Source organism: Watersipora subatra, chromosome 10 (genome assembly GCF_963576615.1).
Source record: "Watersipora subatra chromosome 10, tzWatSuba1.1, whole genome shotgun sequence".
Classification (NCBI taxonomy): Eukaryota; Metazoa; Bryozoa; class Gymnolaemata; order Cheilostomatida; family Watersiporidae; genus Watersipora; species Watersipora subatra.
The window spans coordinates 36,185,048-36,199,133 of record NC_088717.1 but is presented as its reverse complement, the minus strand read 5'-3'; the positions used below and the strand labels follow the sequence as shown (position 1 = coordinate 36,199,133).

The window sequence follows — 14,086 nt, the reverse complement described above, 5'->3', positions numbered from 1 at the left end:
GATGACATTCAAAATGTGTACCTGGTTGCTTGTTACACCAATGTATTTTAAAAAATATTTTAAATAACACCATTAACAAAATAAATGAATATCAATTGTGTTACCGACTGCGCCGACAGATAGGGTGCCAATAGACAAGGTGCATTGCAGAGTAGACCGTAAGTCCCAAGATAGATACTAGATGTGGGGTATTATCTAACATTTTATGTACAACATATTTCCTAATTGTGTCTGTTGGTGACTGGAGAGAAATGAGAAAATGTGAGGAGTTATAGAAGCTAGTTGAAATGAAACTTGAAGCTGCCTCCACTGCCGCCTTCAAAAGGATTAAAACCATGGAAAAAGGGATGTTGATGACTGCCTTGCTTTTGCTGTTCAGGATCCATCGGGTCTTCCCCTTTATCAAACTTCTCCCTCATCTCTACAATTGTAGAATTGATAAGAAAATCAAAGCTTGGAACTAATTAGACAAAGGGAACCTAACAGGTGTACACATGGGTGAGCTGAGTGCAAGAAAAGGAACAACAAGCTAATGCTATGAGTACGTTAGCTAGTCAGTAATATTGTTGTTATGGTAAAACTAGGTTGGCCAATAATTTTGTGCATTTTTTGAATATCAATGAACCAGTAACTAGCTAAAACAATCAGCCAAACTTCATATAACTTATGGCCACTTTTCGGACTATAATTCTATTAAAATAGCTAATCAGAAGAGACTAACACCAAACTAGCTTCATTTCATTTAATTGACAACAGTAATGAATTTTACATGGGAACACGTTTCTTAGTAGCAATCTTATCATAGAATGCCATGTAAAAGGTGTCAGAGTTCACTAGATTTCTGATATTTCTGAAATTGCAACTTGTAAAATTGTTTTTGGATTCCAGAAAACACCAGTTTGAAAATCTATAATCTCTTAGCACTGCCAAACTTAAAAATTCAAGACAATTTTCGCTAGAGAAACCGACTAAGGAGCTAGGCCATGCTTGCTAATGATTTTATCTGCCAAAACTGACAACAGAAAGCTGGATACCAACAGCACCATGTGTTTCACATTGGCCTGAACAAACACACATGACAGAGATAAACAATGACCGCTTGAGACAAGCTGTAATTAAAGTACCTGCATCCAAAGCTATCCAAATGTCACCCAAGCAATAGATCTAAAAATATGTGGCCCACCTGGATCTGTAAGAACTTCTTTGGCAGCAGCGATATCCATAAATTTCTTCTCAGCCTCCTTTTTCTCTTCTTCAGTCTCAAACCTATCTGGATGCCACATCATGGCCAATTTTCGGTATGCCTTCATTATTTGTTTTTTCTGTGCAAACCTGTAAATGTTGAAGTCAGGAACTGAAGGAACTCATATATGAACTGTCTTTTAATAGGCCCAAAATTTGAAAACTTCTGTAGCATAGATTTTGTCGCAGAGAGAAATATGCTCAGATTCGTTTGACAAAGGTTTTAATTGTTACTGTAGCAGTGAATATTCAAAGACGCCTGGGTAATCGTTAAAAAGATAGACTGCAAATATTGTTCTAGTGATCCACAAATGTACCTTTGTATGATTTTCTACTGCAATGCAAACAGATAATAATCAGCTAACCACCACTCGCTAAGTTTCTTTCTTATTTATGCAACTTAAATCTTTGCTGTTGCAACATTCAATCCTAAGAATATCCTTAGGATTGAATATCCTATGTATTTAGTTGTACTACTAAATCCATAGAATGTATATATCCTATGTATTTGTTGTACTACTAAATCCATAGAATGTATATGGATTTATGGCCTGTGTGGGCCAATGTGCTAACAAGCCACACCAAAACCTCGTTATATATTTGTGGCATATAAAAAAGTACAGTGGACCCCCCCCCCCCCCCCGCCATTTGACATTAATTCACTCCGGTGTTGGCATTATAAGGCAAAAGTGTAGAGAGGGGTATAGAAACCCATAGTAATTACCTAATTACCTAAACAACATCAACATTTTTCTATGTACTGTACATATTGAAAATTTGTAACAAAATATGTTAACCTCAGTAACTATAGTTACAGTAACTTAATTGTATTTGGTGGTTACGGCCCGCTTTAATTATGATTCTTAATTTAATGTCGTTATCAATCTTAGGGCACGAAGCTAACGAATTACAGTTATACATGTACAGTCAAACATGGATAACTCGCCCACGGATAGCTCGAACACATGGTTAACTCGAACGGTTCGTTGGTCCGTTCCCACGTAATGATAAATTGCTATAGATAACTCGAACTAAACACTGTTAACTCGAACAGTTTTTTCCACCGGCTACCGAAACGGTTGTTATCGCTTTAGAAAATCACTTTATTCCAAGCCATAGAGGTAAACCTCAACTTTTCGTAATTCATAAGCGTCGTTATTACCATCATCGGCAAAATATTTTCGTCAACGACTTTTCTAAAGGTTTGGAGAAATTTGATTTATACCAAACATCCGCTTAGCGATCGCCCTTCGGAAGCAAGGTAAAGTGAGGTAATCTTTGCATAAACTTTAAGAAAAATCGGCAAAATTGATCGTGGGTAAAACGCTCAAAAGAAAAATATGTCTTTTCTTTTGAGCATTTCAACAACGATCAAGTTTTGTCAATGTCAATCTAAAAAACATCCTGGCAATAACATCACCTCAAACAACAAACCAATCTCAAGTGATAGAAAAATATCTATACTTTTTGATAAAAACGTTTTAACCTTTACATTGGAAGCATTTAATTTGAAGCAAGCCATTTGTGCTTTTGATTTATATTATAGTTTGTATATGTACATGTATCTACTAATAAATAAGTAAATACATGGACTTGTGACAGTGCTCTGATAACTTGAACGCTCTGATAATTCGAACACTTTCGCTCGGTCCCGTGAAGTTCGAGTTATCCATGTTTGACTGTAGTTATATACGTATAATGAATTAAAGTTTAAAGTAAATATAGTAAATGCTAAATAGCACAATAAGTTTTCACTTCGCTTACTTTTCACTAATTTTTGTTTCATTTAAACAATATCATGCATTTATGAAAAATGAACAATGCTGAGCCAAGAGGGAGTGGGCATCACATCTCTGTCTGGCGTTGTGGGAGGGATTTCAGAAAATAGCATATCAACATCTTCAGTATTCTGATGCATTCAGCACACCAACCGCAAAATTTGAATTACGAAAACATTTTTGTTGATGTCATATGGCGAAAAAATGCCGTAACAAGAGACGGAAAAACAAACGTGTTCCACATCATAAGATGACAAAACATAAAACAAGGAGGTCATAATTCGAGGGTGCACTGTACCTCAAATCTTGAGATTCTATACAAAACCAAATCTACCAGTCTACACATAATGAACATTCGATAGCGCTGACATCCCAAGCATCCTTAAATTAAAAGTAGATCAGCATACCTTGGTACTCCTAAGATCTTATAGTAGTCTCTCTTTTTAGACTGTTTTAGAAGCTTCTGCGCTGTTTCAAGACCTTCTTTGGCTCTGTGATGTCCTTCAGACACACCCAGCGCTTTCTGATAATAGTCGATTGCTGCAATAGAATTGTCAAGTTACCTTCCCAAAACTTAGTAAAATAAATAACTCTTCAAGATATTCATAACCAAGTCTGACAAGGGTTTGAGCCGTACACCACTTCTTAATGCCTTTTTCACACAAAAGTTTACAGAATCCTGACGTAGTTTTGTTTATGGACTGAGAACAGAAACTATTGACAATGGAAAGTTCTTCACCAGCAAACATCTGCCAGTGTTCTGTCTGACAAACCGACTTAGACAAGCCTATGCTATGGGTATAGGTGGCAGCCTACTCCATGGATATTGGTGAAAAGCTGTAAAGCAATATCACTCACACTACCTTTTACAACCATTACATTCGTCATAGTCCATAGGTTGGGAGCCGGTTAGTGTAAAAAAGACCCTTCCATTAAAATATTGAGTTCAGTTAATTGTGTTGTTTAAACTGAAAACAATGGTCCAAACTTGCTTGTTCCACTTCTGAACGGTAAGAATAAGAATAATGTTACAGAAAGATCATGCAGCCTTCAGTCGTGTAGCAGTTGAGAAACAAGCTATTACAACAATGCTTGTTTCTAAGTTTCTAGTGTTTAATTTTAGAAGCTCTTAAGTGAATAACTTGCCTCTTGGTTGTTCCAACCGTTGCCAAATTTATGCTGAGCACACTGAATTATCAATGTATTGTGAAAGTCAATTTATGAAAAAGGTTAACATTTTAAACGTGGAAACAATATTGGTTTACTAAAATATCACATGACTATAAAGCTACCATATTAAACTTATGTGTGAGAGAGAGAGAGTATTAGTTTGAAATGCAATGGAATTACCAGTTGTAACAATAAACCATTGCCTCACTTAAAGTAAACATCATCTTTACGTATTAACACAATCTGTCAACTATATTACAAAAAAACTCATAACATTTCAAAAAGGGTGCAAATACATGTATTTTAGCACACGAATCGGGTGTAAGCAGCCAGCTGATACAGTAACTATTTTTCACTGGCCGATTTCCAAAATGTGGTACAATAGATCTTTAACTAGGTCAAGCTTTCTGTGCTTCAACAAAACCTTTCTGTATGTCAACAAAACACCCATGCTGACAGATCGAGCATATAGCCCCAAACCAACACAGAATTTCTCATTTAATTGTACATCTGACGAAAACACAACTTCATCTAAAGCCAATTCGTATTTTGCCAAAATGACAAACCTTTCTCATAATCCTGCTCATTGATATATAACTCTGCAAGATCACAGAAAGCATCAACACTATTAGGGTTCATCTTCAATACTTCATCACAAGCTCTCAGTGCGTCTTCCTTTTGACCTGCCTGCAACATCATTGATAACTTCTTACCACAGATCTGTCACTCTACCTAGAGAGTAATCACATAGAGCAATCAATTCAATTAAGCCATAGAACAATCATTTTAGCTAGAGTGAGTTATCCATATTATATTTTAAAATTATGGATCTCATCTAAATTACCAGACTTGCACTTATATTTTAACTGGTGATGTTTGCTTTGCCTGCCAGCAAAGCATTTATTATATCTCTACTGGAGCTACGGTTCTCCTAGTTCAAGCTTTTCTCTAATGAAACAAAACCACAAATGAAAGCACATACGAACGTGCCAAGTACTAATGCTGCTATGCTACTTATGGTTGTGTGTTCGAAAACACTTCTTCAGTTTATAATAGGGCGCATGTTCATCTTTCATATTTGTCTTTTTAGATACCAATAAAGACACCCTTTGGTGTTCATCAACGAGATGCCTTTAACAATCCCCATTCTGTGTTGCTTAACCAGTCTTTAGCAGACAAATATATCTCATGGTGCTTCATGTAGGATTTCAAATGTTCAGTTACTATAAAATATAGGAATTGTACTTACCTGCACCTGGCAGTGGCATATATGACCCTTGGCCGTATATACATAGTGATAGACGCGACCCTCGGTCTTGAGCATATTATGAGCCTTGGCTATACAATCATCCCACTCGTGGTTGTTCTTCAGTTCCTGGGCCTGCTCCATCTGCTTTACGAGCTTCTTCACCTTCTTGTAGTGAGGAAAACATTGCTTATGGTCTGGGTCTAGCTTCAGACACTCTCGTATCTCCCTAGACAGTGCAAACCTTCTTGTCAACCTCCACGACAATTTGCCTAGCCATATCTTACTTAGATAATCAGGGAAAACACGGCAATGTGATCTTTCAAAGTGAGTTTATGTGATCAGAAGGTGCAATCGATCCTAAATTGACATTTAATTTTTTTAGGTATTTTTGTCTCCTTTCCGAATAAACTATTACTCAACAGTAGGTTTTTTCTTTCTTCAACTAAATAAACTAAACAATGACAAAATAAACTACAGCCAAAAGAGTTCGATAACATTTTATACTACAACCTATTACATATTACTTCTAAATCCTACTACCATGAAACCTGAACTTGAAAGCCACCTTTATTTGAAAACCATCATTATTCTGAAAGCCACCCTTTTTTTGAGGGCCGTCTTTATTTGACCGCCACCTCTATTTGACATTCTTGATCTTTACGAAGCCATAATAGCAAGTGATCATTAGATAAGCGTCCACAAAATCGTACTAATTTTGACAAGGTGTTTCAATAATGCAACACCAAACGTTATTTGAAGGTTATCTCTAATCAAGCTCCACTATAGGGAAAGGGCTGAAAATTGAAGCGTTCAAATAAAGGTTTTACAGTATTTATGTGGTAGTTTGAAATAATAATAATAATATTATCTAACACCTATGTACTATAGTGACATTAAAAACTTCCATAGACAATAAATCAGTGTTGCTCTATAATAATTTCATTCATCAAACACCCCTCTAAGGCAAGCACCTGCTGCCATGTGCCACAAATGCTGCTAATACAACAACAGAACATAACAAAGGTGGCTTTACAAACCTCAGAGAATCATCAGCCTCTCCAAGCTGGTAGTGCAGGTCGCTGATCCTATAGAATGCCGCTGTATTGTCGCCAACTAGTTTGGTTGTTGCTTTTATATCACCTATAGCTTTAAAATATTCTTGCATACTGATGTAGCAATCGGCTCGTTTTTCTCGCAATGATGTGTCCCACGGACAGCTCTACAATGTATGGTACCAGCTGCTTTCATTCTTTAAAAAGGGAAATGGCGTTTGGAGCTCACTCAATACCAACTACCAGCAAAACAAATCAGGAAAATATATAACGTAAAAACAACCTTAGCCTTAGCTTAAGCTAGAATTGATCCTCGAAAGGGCAAATAGTTCCACACACCTCTATTACTTTTGATAGTTCTTGTTCGGCAGCAGCAAAATCATTATGGTCCTGAAGATACTGAGCTCTATCTATCATAGCCCGCAGTTGTGGGAGCTCCTCTATTCGCTGGCTAGCCTCAGCATTGTTGTCATCCTTTGATAACTGTGAACCAATGGAGTTGTTGAAGTAAAGGTGGCAATGATGAACTTCTAATGAATTGCTACATTAATGTGATGCAAGTTTTGGTGTTAAAGGTTGACTTACAACAAAATTCACATTACAGTTATTTGGTATCAAAAAGATTCACCATGTCTTACTTTGCTGTGTTGTAGGTGCAAAATATGTGGAAATGTGATTACAAGCTCTTAAAAGCTAAAAAACGAAAAGCCGCCGTAGATTGGAATCTGTTTATTTTTCTGACGTAGTCATTAAATTTGGTTATTGTTTTGTCACGTGATGTTCTCACGTGAATTGAAAAGACCAATAAAAGGCTCAATATAAAACTTATCGTAGCATTAGTTTATGACAAACACTTCGGGTTTTACCGAAGACCCCGTATCAAATATAGGTGCTCGCTACATTACAGTTTTGTTTCGACTTAGTCTAATCGTCTAGTCATAATCTGATCATGTGACCCAATACTTCGCAAATAATCTCTGCAGCGATTTTCAATTATCACAAGTGACCAACAGGCTCATCATGATCCTCAGACAATGATATGTACTCCTTCGAGCTAAGATTAAAAAATTAAACGAATTTTTATGGCAAGTTATAAGATATCAGTGCTAAAAGTGACAGCGTTACAATGACGATGAAATAGACGCGTAAGAACAATAGACATGGTTTTATTGAATGCTTGAAGAATATTTGTGAAAATATTTCGACGAATGAGGTTGTTTGAAAGTGTAAACAGAAGCCATCTCCTACAACTACATCACATTTGAGCGGTTTTGGAAAAAAAATCCAAACAACGGCGGTCTCGTGCGGCTGCGTTTAACTGTTCATTTTTTTAGCTTTTAAGAGCTTGTAGTCACATTTCCACATATTTTGCACCTACAACACAACAGAGTAAGACATGGTGAATCTTTTGATACCAAATAACTGTAATATGAATTTTGTTGCAAGTCAACCTTTAAAAGCACTTTGGAAATACAAGTTTACACAATGCAGCAGTCCCACAACAAGAGTTAAAAAATTGAGAAATAATGGTTTCTGGTACAGAATAAGAAAATGATAACTTACAACAGTTCGATATTCATGTTCTGCTTTATCGATATAGCCTTGCTTTAATAGAATGTTTCCTTTCTGAATCCTGGCCTATAATGAGATGAGTGCACCAATCGTTACTTTCCAACAGTGTCAAACTGGCACGAGTTGGTTTGTTTTAACAAGGAACAACATCAGATGCTATAAAAGCATGAGAAAGCAGTCTGTTGAAACATGGCTGAGAGAACAACACCAGGTAATTTTATTTATTCGTAAGCTTTTTCTGACAGCTATCCAATCCTGCATGAAAACATGCTACCCCTAAATACTTACTGCATGAAAGTTTGGTTTTATATCCAACACTTTTTCCAGATCGGGAAGAGCAGATTTGGACTTTCCAATGGCTAGATAAACAGTTGCTCTCTTAAAATAGGTTAAATAATTGCTAGGGTCCAGATCAACAGCTGCATGATAGTGACTCAGGGCATCCGAAAGCTGCCCAGCTGCCAAAAACTTCTTTCCCATCTCTAAATGGCTATCAATGTCTTGTTGCGTGGTACCCGCTACAACTCCTGCAAAGAGCGCAGTACAGCTTTATCCCATGTGCACTTGACAATTTCAATACACGATCAGTTACTCTTTCAATCTTTGTTATGATTGATATAGGTGTTTACATATTGCTTTGGCTCTAATTAAGTCCCTCAATGCTTTTTGGATATATTTTTATGCAACTCAAAAACTACCACATATATATTATCGGTTAATTAGGTGCCAATTGTAATACAAGCAATCTGCCTATAGGCATTATATATGATGGATCATCTCCTCTGCCAGCAACACGAATTTTGTGGTTAAAGTGTACAACATGAAATGTACAACGAAAATAATCTGTTCCAGGAACGTTTACGTTATAGGGAGTTCACGTTATATGAACAGCAAAATACATGAAAATTGCCTAATCCACTCTAAGTTCTTTCGAAAATTATCTCTTTGGTCTTACAAAAAGGAAAACTAGACTTCACTTCTAAAATTTACTTTTAATCAACAGATGCATTTACCACTCTAATTTTTAAATGAAGGCATTTTGTTTATTCTTGTGTACTGTGTTTTTCTGTGAACTGTGTTTATTTCTATGTAATTCATACCGTACTGGCTGCTGTGCCTACTACAGATCTATATTGATTGCAAGTCTTGTTGACCATGCAAATTTGAACATCTTTCTTCACGGATGAAAAGGCATTTTTCTTCTGGTATGGCTTCACGCATAGCACTTACTGTAGCGTTGAATGTGAAGCCATGAAAGATTGGCATGTGTAATAAGTATGTGCCCAGTTTATTCCGTAGTACAGCCCGCTGGACAGCGTAGTGTATTAATTAGAAAAATGTCTGTCTGCAGAACTGGGGGTTCCGAATTGAGATTCAGTATGCAGCAGATTTTTAAATCATAAAACCTCATCGCTATAACTCAACAGACGGACAGAGACTGTACCATGACTGTAGTATTATTAGTTCAAATCAACAACTTTCCCTTTTCCCTTTCACTCGTTTTATGGTTCATGATTGTGATAACTTTACAATAAGTTAAGGGGATCTTCAAAATCCATTTACAATGATTTGTTTATTTTTTTAGGCAACAATGCCTATTTTTTAAAATAGGATAACAAATATTTTATACTTCTACAATGAAGTATAACAATAGATTTTTACTATAAGAGTGGTGTCTACTTGTTTGTCGGCTATCCGTTTCCAGGGATTAAAGCTATGATAAAAGATAACTTTCAATGATACTCTAACTCGTGACAATCAGATTGGCAGACCGATGCTGTAACGCCTGCACCAATCGATCGCCTTTGAATTTCTAAACCATTGCGTAGCTACTTCTAAGTTTTGTCAACACACCTGAAAATCTAGCATGGCGAACTAGAGTGTCACGAAACTTCCCTGTACAATAGAGATAACGCTATACACATGTCATATTTTCTGTTTCAAGTGCGGCAAGAGAAAAAGTAATACTTTAAGACTAACTACAAGATTCTCATTATTTGAATCAAACTTGACAACTTGCACCGATTTGACACTATGTTAGATAGAATTTTTATGTGGTACGAAGCAAAAACTTCATTTTTACATAACTTCTTTTCTTTACATTATATGGAATTTACTTTATAGTGAGGTGTATGTTATAAGGGTGTCTACTGTATTACAACACACAACACTGACTATCAACACTTGAGCCCAATTTTTCTATGTACAGTAATTTCCTACTTGTGTCGGTTGCAAAAAGCAAGAGAAATAAATGGTTTCACGTAAAGCGTAACTACAGCATTACACACAGACTATTTTTGACATGCAGGGCAACCTTGCTGTAGTCGTCTCTCGAATCTAGGATAAATAAGCATCTTCATTACGTAAAAGGTAGAATTAAAGCACTTTGTAGAAGTCGGGACTCAGTCAATTTCAGATTCGGTCAGGATTCAGATACAGAAATCAGATGCTGAACCATTTTTTCCTTTCATACAAGCATTCTAATTTTGCTATCTATCATTTAAGCGAGGGTGGAAAGGCAGGAATATTAAAATGATTGCTGAATAACTCTAGTTTCATTGGCTATTCAGCCAATCTGTCTTCTTAGATACATGTAGATACAGAGACAACTGAATTCATTAAGGCCACTTTGTTGTGCTCCAGTGTTGCCACATATTATCCTACCTAAACGCCAGCACTAATCAACGATGTTTTAATCTGTTTCTACCTCATCTATTTAAAATTCTTCAAATGTACAAAAGCCAATCATAATGAAAATTTAAGAGCATAAAACAGCATTTCATATCCATATTGCTCAAATTTATTGCTGACTGATCACATACATAAAGAATCACAATGTGAAAACTAAAGATACAAAGGTGAAGCGCCTTTGCCAATGATACTCTAATGTACTCTCTAGGAAATTACATGGGACAATAAGTTGAGATTTTGGTAACTGGACGGTTAGGAGACAGTCGAGAAGGCTACAAATACAAGGGTGACAAAGCGAACACAAAGGCGACAATTCCAGACTAAAAGGCGACATACTAATTTGCTTTTTTTATTTAAGGTAAGTACTGAGAATATGAGATTGTTTGTCATATGTAGTACTTCCATATTAAAACACATGGCATCGAGTCCAGACAATTCCAGACTAAAAGGCGACATACTGGTTTGCTTCTTTTATTTAAGGTAAGTACTGAGAATGAGATTTTGTGTCATATGTAGTGTTTCCATATTAAAACACATTGCATCGAGAGTTTTATTGTGTACTACTAATTTTTTTTATTAATCAAACTGAATAGTAGCGCAAATTTTGAAACCCCAATGCTGGCATTTTCCAAACGCGCTAGCTCAAATATTCAGCAAAATGTTAGTTTGCTTAAAAAACCGCGTTTGGCTTGTTAATTTGCAATTATAAAACATGTTTCTGTATCAACATGTTGAATACGTTTCAATAAGTCACTTTTTAGTTAAATTGTGGACAAGCTTGTTTCGAACTATTGTAATTTCAGAGTTATCTCATCTTGAGAAAATTTGTTTTTGTTTCAGACATCAAAATTCACAGTACTCTGCGAGAGATGTAAGATTTCTGTGTTAGGTGAAAATACAATCTCCCATTACTGTGATACACAATTTACTTATAGCAAAGATGATTTCACTATCTTTGTTTTTTTCCATTATGCTGAAAATCTAATGTCATTATCACACAGACTCAATAGCCTCAAGTGCAATTTACATTCCTCCACAGCTTGCCATAAAAAACTAAACAGCATCACAGAAAGCTTGTAGAGAAACGACTCGTTCAAAACGATAGAGATTAACCTGTCCTAATGCCACGTTACCCTTTGTCACTTAAAATATTTAACCAAATCACCATTGACACATATACGATGGGGCAGATAACATAATTTATAGTGAGAGACAAAGAGGTATGATCGCCAACTCAACGATCTTTGTGATAAATAATCAGCAGCAGATGTGAGTTAATGCTGCCATGTGCTATGTCATTTACACTCTTTTCTTCAATTTAACATGCAATTTGAATCTTTTATATAAGTTTATGAATATTATAACAAATGATAGACTTTTTATAGAAGAATGAAAGAAAGCACATGGACATTCATAGGCTTGAACTCTAATGACTGCTTTATTTTACAATGGTGAAGGGAAGTTCTTGTTATTATGTTAGTGTATGACTACAAGTGTATGTACATTCCAGTACCTGCGCGTGGCTGTGTGTACTTAACTGTTGTAATTCAGATGATATCTGCATGTAAGTTTTGGGATTAGTCCCAAGTAATGTCCAGTTACCAATTTAAGACAAAGCAAGACCTATGTTTTGAATTAAGCTGCCCTTAGATTGACATGCGGACTGAAGAGGACCATTTTATTGGCTTGAGGTTCATTCCTCAACCTGATGAGGTTATTACCTTTAGAGCAGGTAAGTATGCATATGCTGATGTATTGATATTATTTAGTAATAGAAAGCATTCAAATAACTATAAAACCATTGCAATACATATATAACTTAAAAGCAGACAACATTGGGTCACATCAAACCCAGTCTATAAATGAGTATGAACTGATCTGTAAATCTATGTGTCGCCTTTCCGTCTAGAATTGCAGCCTTTCAGTCTAGAATTATGGCCTTTCAGTCTGGAGTTATCGCTTTTCTGTTCGTTGTGTCACCGTTCCGTCTTAAGTTTGTCACATTTTGAGATGAAGGTGTCGCCTAAGCGTCTGTCACCATATCGACTGCTACCTAGCCATCCATAAACCCGAAATGCTAGGCAAATCTTGCATCATGGAGAATGTGGTTCAACAAAAAAAAAGAGATAACAAAAGTACCCGCCAATATTTGGTGGTTAGGCAGTTATTGTTAGTCTTCAATTAGACTTATGATTTCATTACTTATCACAAACAAAATGAAAAGTAAATTTGCATGATGAGAAAGGCTTAGGAGAAAGAGAGATGAAGAGAGGTTGGAGGCACATAGAACTTCCATCCAGTACCTAGGGTTCAACAGTGCATAGACATTGAATTAAGCTGGTGAACAAAACCCCGTGATGAGGATAATGTGCAGGTTGAAGGTGAAAAATAGTGACAGAAGACAATTGAGATTTCCAGTACAAAACCAACCAAATAAATCTGGGTCCAGTATTATGACAGTTACATCACAAGTGTCAGTCAGCCTCAGACATCTGTGTACATTTGTTCACAATCAAGTTTGCCTAGATTTGAGCAAATGAGAGCTGTCTTCACAGCAGCTGTATTCTCGGACAGTTCTAAATCTCTCAGAGAAAGCAGTAATGAGCAAGGAGAGACAAGTGGGCACGTTCCCAGTAATCACTGATTACAACCCAATGAACCCAAACAGCTTCGAATACATATATCAAATTATGAATAAAAGACCAACCTTCTGTTTTTCCACATCACCTATGACGACTTTATTGTGTGTTGATTTCTGAATAACACGTAATGGACAGTAAAGCAATGGAAGTGTCTTTACCCAGCCGAGCTGTATTTGATAAAGAATAATTCAACGATAGACATAAACAATGATGTTTCCCTTGCGTGTGGACACATCAGCTAGAGGCAGCGTAACTATGGGAGTCGGCGATAAATTCTACAAACGGGATTTTCTTTCAAAAGAAAAACTGTTTGTAATGAGTATAAGATGCTTACCTTCTAACTGAAGATAGAGTGAAATTAAGAGCAATGGAAAACTACTCTCCAAAGCGAGAGACCCGCCGTGGCCGGGCCAATACATGGCTCTAGCACACAAATAAAACCTGTTCGTAGTAACCTGGTTTGTTCTAGCTATCCTATTAGTAGGTGTGATAAAATACACCTAAGAACAATCGCACATGGAATGGTCTATGTGGTTTACTTTGATTGGTCCAAATATGCGAAGGTCGTTTGCAGAGCATCAATAGCCAAAGAACCACGCAGTCTCACCAATCGAAAACGGCAAAACAGATACGTTTATCGAAATTTAAAACGGAAACGCCGTTTGTAAGCATCTCGAAGCGTCGTGTTGC

General features: G+C 36.4%; 1 protein-coding gene across 1 annotated transcript; it reads right to left on the bottom strand.

Annotated features, from left to right (window-relative positions):
- Positions 1–25: 25 nt before the first annotated feature.
- On the bottom strand, positions 26–13,863 carry LOC137405588 (dnaJ homolog subfamily C member 3-like). Its single transcript, XM_068091894.1, has 10 exons — positions 13,731–13,863; positions 8,352–8,590; positions 8,055–8,129; positions 6,831–6,974; positions 6,477–6,658; positions 5,440–5,665; positions 4,757–4,877; positions 3,428–3,560; positions 1,184–1,332; positions 26–421 (listed from the first exon to the last, which is right to left on the bottom strand). Exons 1-10 carry the CDS (start codon positions 13,813–13,815, stop codon positions 279–281), a joined length of 1,497 nt encoding a protein of 498 aa, XP_067947995.1. The 5' UTR covers positions 13,816–13,863; the 3' UTR covers positions 26–278.
- Between the last annotated feature and the right edge of the window lie 223 nt (positions 13,864–14,086).

What these genes read in the sequence shown, in the direction of transcription:
- LOC137405588 (XM_068091894.1), bottom strand. Translation starts at nt 13,815, where the DNA reads ATGTATTGGCCCGGCCACGGCGGGTCTCTCGCTTTGGAGAGTAGTTTT. An exon ending in AACTATCAAAAGTAATAGAG is followed by an intron (nt 6,659 to 6,830) that starts GTGTGTGGAACT and finishes CATACATTGTAG; the next exon opens with AGCTGTCCGTGGGACACATC. An exon ending in AAGATCTTAGGAGTACCAAG is followed by an intron (nt 1,333 to 3,427) that starts GTATGCTGATCT and finishes CAACATTTACAG; the next exon opens with GTTTGCACAGAAAAAACAAA.